At 55.3% G+C, this 7,987-nt stretch overlaps 1 protein-coding gene across 1 annotated transcript in view; it reads left to right on the forward strand.

Annotated features, from left to right (window-relative positions):
- PFKFB4 (6-phosphofructo-2-kinase/fructose-2,6-biphosphatase 4) overlaps nucleotides 1–6,592 on the forward strand; it is a gene marked incomplete in the record, with an annotated part of 32,173 nt that extends 25,581 nt beyond the window's left edge. Inside the window, 5 exon segments of the mRNA XM_044933749.2 lie at nucleotides 1,052–1,156; nucleotides 2,548–2,677; nucleotides 2,783–2,845; nucleotides 3,952–4,016; nucleotides 4,661–6,592. Of these exon segments, the coding sequence (XP_044789684.2) occupies nucleotides 1,052–1,156; nucleotides 2,548–2,677; nucleotides 2,783–2,845; nucleotides 3,952–4,016; nucleotides 4,661–4,720 (423 nt within the window).
- Nucleotides 6,593–7,987: the final 1,395 nt, after the last annotated feature.

Genomic DNA, 7,987 nt, shown 5'->3' on the forward strand with positions numbered 1-7,987 from the left:
AAAACACCTGCTTTTTATTACAGGCGTTTAATTGCTTCCTCTCTAGACATAGCCTGTGTGCTGGGTCTTGGCTTGAGCCTTGGAAGACTGACACCAGTCAGACCACACATTTTCCTGGGCTCTTTGGTTTTGTTTTAAAATGGCATTTGTATAAGGTACTCTATGCTGCGCGTATGTGTACAGCCTGAGTGACACGAGTGAAATCTTACTTTATACCTTGTACAGTAGTCTGTCTAGTCAAGGCTATGGTTTTTCCAGTGGTCATGTATGGATGTGAGAGTTGGACTGTGAAGAAAGCTGAGCGCTGAAGAATTGATGCTTTTGAACTGTGGTGTTGGAGAAGACTCTTGAGAGTCCCTTGGACTGCAAGGAGATCCAACCAATCCATCGTGAAGGAGATCAGTCCTGGGTTTACTTTGGAAGGAATGATGCTAAAGCTGAAACTCCAGTACTTTGGCCACCTCATGCAAGAGCTGACTCATTGGAAAAGACTCTGATGCTGGGAGGGATTGGGGGCAGGAGGAGAAGGGGACGACAGAGGATGAGATGGCTGGATGGCATCACCGACTCGATGGACAAGAGTTTGGGTGAACTCTGGGAGTTGGTGATGGACAGGGAGGCCTGGCGTGCTGCGATTCATGGGGTCGCAAAGGGTCCGACACGACTGAGCGACTGAACTGAACGGAACTGACAGTAGTCCATGGGCTGGTGTAGCATTTCTTTTCTTTTTTTTTTTTGAGCCCCACCCTCCTGGTGTAGCATTTCTAGAGCACAGAAAACAAAAGACACTTTAGAAAAGACACCTAGTTAACATTTCTGTGTGTATTTTTATGGCATAAACTGGCTGGCTGGATGTATGATGGGTGGGTTGAAAAGACTCCTGATAGCTATTTCCAAGTGCAAGAGTGCCCCCTGCTTAGTATTCCCAGGGAGCCTACTCTTCCCAGCTGGGTTCTAACCTCCAGGCCAGGAAGCCCCCGTGGCCCAGGAAACGCCCTTCCGGACTCCCGGGCCTGGAGTGGGCGCTGTGATGACTGTCGTGTCTCCCTAGGGCGTCTGTGAGGAAATGACCTACGAGGAGATTCAGGACCATTATCCACTGGAGTTTGCCCTGCGAGACCAAGACAAGTACCGGTACCGGTACCCCAAGGGGGAGGTAGGTGGGATTTGAGGGCTCAGTCCCTGCCACCTGCTGCCTGCCTGTGGCTGAGGGCCCTGAGGGGCTCTGCAGTGGCTGCGTGGGCAGCAGGAGGGGCCTGGCCTCAGAGGTCGGCCACCTGGGTGTGTGTGGTCTCCGTCACTTCCCGGCTGTGGCCCAGGCTGTAGGCCCCTCCTTGGGTGGGGGATGGTCAGTGCTGCCCCCATCTTTACTCTCCCTTCATGGGCTGACTCCATCCTCCCTGCTGCTCCAGACACCACCCCCAGCCCTCAATCCAGACCTAGGGATTCCCCTTCCCCACATGAGTCATGGCCACCACAAATCACCTGCCCTGTCACCTCCCCTCAGACTGGCTCTTGCCTCAGCCCCGGTCTTGGGTAGAAATGGCGTCACCTGGGACTCGTGTGTCTTCCACTGCTCAGAGGTGACCTGGGGCAGTGGCCAAATAAAAGCACCTCCCACAGACACAGCTCTGTGTGTACACGCATCTGTGTACCCATGCAGGAGCCTCTGGTCCAAATGCCAGGCTGTGCTGTCCTTGGGGACAGGACAGCTCTGGGTAGCATCAGTGTTTCCCCACATCATACTGTGAGGCAGAGCCCAAATTTAGAAGCACCCCAGATAAGTGAAACAGAGTAGCTAACTGCTCAGAGAATAGGGCAGGGTGGGGCAGGGGGAGGAACTGGTAGGGAAGTTAGTTGCCAAAAGAATCAATCTAGGATTTCCCTCAGAAACCCCTGGCATCCACACACATCAGGTTGGTATTATTCTCAATCAAAACATGAGCCCAACAAAGCTCCAAGCTTGAGGCCTTTATTTTTTTTCCCCCAGAAAGGACTGCTCACTCTGTGCAAAGAGGGGTGAAGCCCCAGGGCTGGGTCTCCTAGTGTAAAGCTCTGAACCTGCCAGGCCCCAAGGTTGGTCCATGGGCTCCCTCATGGCACCTGGGCGGTGTACAGGGCTGTAAGGGTCTTTCCTGGGAGCTCAGGTGTTCTGACAGGTTGCACTGTGGGAAGTTTGGGGGCTTGCTTTCCCCTTCCCCCAAGGCTCATTCTTTGCACTTCGTGTGCTGTGGGTCCCCAGGGAGCAGTCTTTTCCACCAGTCGTCAGCGGCCAGCATATGAATTCCAGCAGCTGAGGGTTCAGCGAACAGCCCAGAGTAGGCAGGGAGGTGATCCCTTGGATGCAGCCTGAACCCCAGCCCTGCCCTCTTGATCCTACTGGGACCGGGCTCTGGGATTGGGGAGGGGATCCCTTTGTCAGACTGCCAGTCCTCCCCAACCTTCCAAAAGGGCGAGGCGTTCCAGGAGAAGGTAGCCCCCTCCCCAGGTCGTGTCCATGCCTATGCCCGGAGCTGGGCTGAGGGACGCCTCCCACTTGCCTTACAGTCCTACGAGGACCTAGTCCAGCGACTCGAGCCTGTCATCATGGAGCTGGAGCGGCAGGAGAACGTGCTGGTCATCTGCCACCAGGCTGTGATGCGCTGCCTCCTGGCCTACTTCCTTGATAAGGCGGCAGGTGCGGACGTGGCCCCCACTGGGGGAGGTGGGGTGTGTGTGAGAGATTGCGGGGGACTGTCACCTGGTCCTCCCCGGTGCCAGCCCTCCCTGCCTGTGTCCACAGAGCAGCTGCCCTACCTCAAGTGTCCGCTGCACACGGTCCTGAAGCTGACCCCCGTGGCTTACGGTAAGGGAGCTTCCCGCACACTGACCTGGTGGCCAGCCTGGCTCTCTACGTGATTCCTTGGCTGTCTGCAAATCCCTCCCTTGAAAATTCTATTAGAAGCTCATTGCTCCTGCTGCCACCCCACCACCTTTCCCCAGTTTGCTTTTTGTTTTCTATATATCACAAATACTGCTTTTAATTATTTCAATTCTTACAGCACGGACATAACAGAAACTGCAAAGTCCATGTTTTTGTTTAGTCGCTAAGTACTGTCTGACTCTTGTGATCCCATGGACTGGAGCCCACCAGGCTCCGCTGTCCATGGGATTTCCTAGGCAAGATCCAGTTTGCTTTTTTTTTCCTTTGAAGGATAACACCCCAGTTTGCTTTTTAATTTTTTTGTTTTGATTTCTGTGGCCCCCTGGTGATCTTTTCCTTAACCATCACCCACCCACAGAAAGGGCTTTTCTACTGATTTTTCTAGAATCCCCTACAAAGCCCCATGGCACCCAGTACCTGAACCTTAGAATATGTGCCCCTGCCTTGGGCTCTGCCAGCGGAGGCCTCGGGCGGCTTCCTAACCTCCTCGGTCTCGATTTTTCCCCTTTAGCACTAGGAGAGGCACCCCCATACACGGTTGGGTCCTTGGGGAAATACTTGCAAAGCTCAGTGGTAGCCGATATCATTATGTGTGTGTTAATCCCCTCGTCCCCCTTTGCATTGAGCGCCTGGTACCATGGTGATTTGGCCTCGTGTGTGCGACAGGGCTGGGTATGGTGGTTTGGGGGCCCTGAGGACTGTGCATAATGACCCCTCACTGAGCTCGGCTTGTTGCTCCTTGGACTGTCCTCAGCCCCCAAGGAGGCTTCTTGTCCTCAGCGTGGCCCTGCCTGGTGCCTGGGCTCCTTGCTGAGCCTGCACTGGGCAGTCACATGGAGACTTGGACCTGACAAGGTGCCTCATCCTTCCCCAGGGGGCCCCCAGAAATGCCTAAGGTGGGAGGTCTGGGGTGAGGCTGAGGCTGTGCTCGGTCCCCAGCACCCCAAGCCACCTCCTCGGGGAAACTTCTACCTGAGGCCTAGTTGCCTTTCAGGAGGGGAAATGGATGTGTGTCTTCCCTTTGGCAGGTTGTAAAGTGGAGTCCATATTCCTGAATGTGGCAGCCGTGAACACACACCGAGATAGGCCTCAGGTACCAGCGGGGTCACTGCTGGGGTGGTGGGCACGTTCCTGGGGGTCCAGACACAGCCAGCACCACGGCCAGGCCCAGCTGGGGGCCTCCTGAGTGAGCTTGAGTTCTCTGTTGGTTTCGGCGGGGGCAGTGGTGGTTTCAGGACATGCAGGGGGCCCGGGGCCCCAGCTCTCAAGGGACAGATCAGCTGCAGACCAAGAGATGCCTACAGGCTGCTGGGCCCATATCTGACATCTACCCACTGACACAGCCAGGAGAAGGGCATCCCCAGGAGCTGGTCCCCTTCCTGCCCCCCTGATGAGGATATAATCCCCAGCTAGGTGTTTCTCCCCACCTGACCCAGACCTGAGGCAGGAGGAGGGGATGGCCTCTTACTGGGTAACTACTGACCTGTCTGCAAGGAGCACGCGGTAACTGGAGGTGTCTTCTCCCTCCCACCTTTGTTCTGGTGTCTGTCCACCCACCATGTGCCAAGTGACTCTTGACCCCTGGCTCTTAGGGACGGCTGGGCTGTAAGTCCTGCAGCTGGGGCTCCTCAGGGTGAGAATGTGAGTCCAGCAGCTGCAGTGATGAGCAGAGCAGACAGCAGTGTCTGTCTCTTCTTGGCACAGGGTCAATGCTCTTGTGTATCTATTTTTGTGCAGAATGTAGACATCTCTCGGCCTCCAGAGGAAGCCCTCGTCACGGTCCCAGCTCACCAGTGACCGTATCTCGTCCACTGTGACCCCCGGGCTGGCGTTGATCCCTGTGGACAGCGGTCATTCCAGGCCCACTGGTCTGTGTGACAGTCACCGCCCAGGAAACGCCCTCAGAGCCATGATTGGCTGGTGGCGCCCAGAAGCCCCGCCCCAGCCCATCTGTTTCCTTGTTAGCAGCCACAGGGCTGTATATGTGGTGTCTGACCTGCTGCTGAGCATCGCTGGCCTGACCGCGTCTGCCCCCAGCCGGTGAGAGGGCTCCCATACCTGCTCCTCCTGTTCTCTCTCACCGGCTGGGGGGCCTTGTGAAGCATGAAACCCCAAAAATGTGAAACGGAAAGCACTTGCTGTGATGTTTTCAGCCACCGAGGCTGCGCTGCCTGGGTGGACCTGGGGACCCTGTCAGGGTTCTGCTGACCTCTCTGCAGCCACTTCTGGAGCCAGAGGCAAAATCTTCAGGGAATCCTGAGCTGCTTCTGCCTCAGTCAGCAGGAGTAAACCCTCTCCAGCCCACGCTGCCAGGAGCTGAAGAGCCTCCAGCACGGCAGGCAGCCCCCTCCCTGGGCTAGACCCTGGGGTCCCTGTGTCTGCATTGGCAGACGCTTGGGAAGCAGTGTGTTCACTTCTGCACGTGGGGACACCCAGAAACACACAAGGAGGGGGGCATTGGCAGTCACCCTTTCCCAATGATGCCTACACTGGAATACTTGTAGGAGCCGGTGGCCAAGGCCACCCCTGCCCCAGCTGCTCTCATGGTGCAACATGTAAGCTGGAGCAACACAGAAAGACATACGGATAGAGCTCTTGTACGCATCCCCCTTCCCAGTGCTCGAGGGAGAGGCTGCCCTCTTCAGCTCCCAGCTGTGCCACCGGCTACCTCGACTGCTGCTGCCGGTGTCCACGCACGAGTATACACCGGTGGCCACACCTGCGTTTGCTGTGAAGGATTGAAAAGCCTGTCCTGGCATTCGTTGACTTCCACCTGGGGGATGAAGCCTGGGAAAGGCAGGAGCCGGAGTCAGCCCCTGGCCTGGGAGGATTTTCCCAGCCACGTCATCACTTTTGATTCTTGTACTAAAGAGCCTGATGAAAACGACCTCGGGAAGCCTGCCATCATGCCCCTGAGTTCTCTGGGGCCCAGAGAGGTGGGCTGGGCAGTAGATTCCAGCTCCATTTTGTAGCTGGGAGAACAGACTAGCCAGCACCTTGTGAGGCTGGGTGAGAACGTGTGTGGATTTGTAGTTGGATGTGCTGCTGTCCATGGGTGGTGGTCCTGGGTGAAGTCAGGCCCGAGGATCCCGTGACCCTGGCCTGGGCTGATGGCCTCAAGTGCCGCAGCAGCTCTGGCCAAACCCGGGTGGGAGATGCCCAGGACAGGGCTGTGGCCGGACGTTCCATCGGAGACCCAAGCTCCTTAGATCTGGGGCCAGTGGGCCACGCTGCTGCCTTTGAGACTCAGGGACTGCAGCCTTTGCTTCTGTGGCCGCGGGAGTCTTGGTATGCTTGCTTGTTGCCCATAGTGGGTCCCTTTGGTGAGTGGCATGAGCATCTAGATGTCACCACCTCTCCAGGACCTCAGGCTCACTGAGGTGAAACCAGCGAGGCCCCTCCTCTCTGTTCAGAGGGCCACCAGGGCCAAATGTGTCACGGGACTGGGACGGGGCAGAGGGAGGTCTGGGATCCCAGCAGGGGCTCACCCTGAGCTGGTTCTCTGCCTGGACAGCATCCACCTGGCCGGCTGCTCACTTACAGCCGGGATGGTCCATGTGGTCCTGTTGCAGATGTTTTTCCTCCTCGTCCTGGAATGGATGTTGTTGGAACTCAGCCACTCGTCACACTGTGTCCAACATTCTCTGCAATAAATACTTAAAAAAAGAACACTCCTAATGTTGTGTCTTGTGGCCAGGTCTCCCTTGGTGAGGTATTCTTTCCAACAGCTTACAGACCCCCATGCTGTGCTGTCTCCCAGAAAGTCTGGGTGGGACCCTTCGTCCAGCTCCCACTGCCATGCCTACTCATCCTGGGAGCAGAAACTGTTCTGCCCTGGAATGAGCCCTGGGCAGGGCCCAAGTTTTCTCTGGGCCGACCCAGGTTGCTGGGCCCTCACCACTGGGTGAGAAACAGACATAGTGGGGATCTGGGGTCCCTAGAAATGTGGGTCCCTAATACTGGCCTCCTTGGGGAGGGGTCGAGGATGGAGGGGGTACACAAGGCTGTGGGTGGAGCGTGTTGGCTGGTTCTCTGGTATGCTTTGTTGCTTCTGGCCTGGGGAAGATGGTGACAAGGGGCACCCTTTCCTCTGCCTCAGAATTTCTCACCCTTGTGGAATAAAAACAAATGTTTTTTCAGATTTTGGGCAGAATAGGGAAGAATATTTTTTTATAGTTGATTTATGTGTTTCAGGTGTACAGCGTAGTGATTCACTTGTGCATATATTCATTGTTCTCATGTTCTTTTCCCATTTAGGTTATTACAGAGTGTTGAGAAGAGTTCCCTGTGAACTACAGCAGGTCCTCGTTATCTATTTTATATATGGTGCATGTTAACCCCAAGTTTCTAATTTATCCTTCCCTCCCACGCCTTAGGATTTTGTTTGACTTCATACACCTTCTTCCCTGATAGGGCTTCCCTGGTACCTCAGTTGGTAAAGAATCCGCCTGCAAGGCAGGAGACTCCAGTTCAATTCCTGGGTTGGGAATATCCGCTGGAGAAGGGATAGGCTAACCCACTCCAGTATTCTTAGGCTTCCCTGTGGCTCAGCTGGTAAAGAATCCACCTGCAATGTGGGAGGCCTGGGTTCAATCCCTGGGTTGGGAAGATCCCCTGGAGAAGGGAAAGGCTACCCACTCCAGTATTGTGGCCTGGAGAATTCCATGGACTATAGTCCGTGAGTGGGGTCCAGACACGACTGAGTGACTTTCATTTTATTTATTTATACGCCTTCTGCCCCGGGGCTGGGGTGCTGGCAGCATGGTTCCTCCAGGGACATGGTGAAGCTGGGTGTGGCTGGGTGCCCGCACGTGCCTCTCCTAGTGTGTCAGGGCAGAGGATGCCTGTGTCACAGCGGATGACGGGAACTAGGCTCAGAGTGATGTCGCTATGACCATCTCCTGATATGTGAGGTTACTGTCCCCACCTTGTCCCTGGGCATAGAGTTCCTGGAGTGGATACCTGACCTCCTTGAAGGGTTCCTAGCACTTTTTTTTTTTTTTTTGAAGTTTTTATTGAATTTGTTACAATATTGCTTTTGTTTTATTCTTTGGTTTTTTTGGC

The sequence above is a fragment of the Bubalus bubalis genome, chromosome 21 (assembly GCF_019923935.1).
Source record: "Bubalus bubalis isolate 160015118507 breed Murrah chromosome 21, NDDB_SH_1, whole genome shotgun sequence".
Lineage (NCBI taxonomy): Eukaryota > Metazoa > Chordata > Mammalia > Artiodactyla > Bovidae > Bubalus > Bubalus bubalis.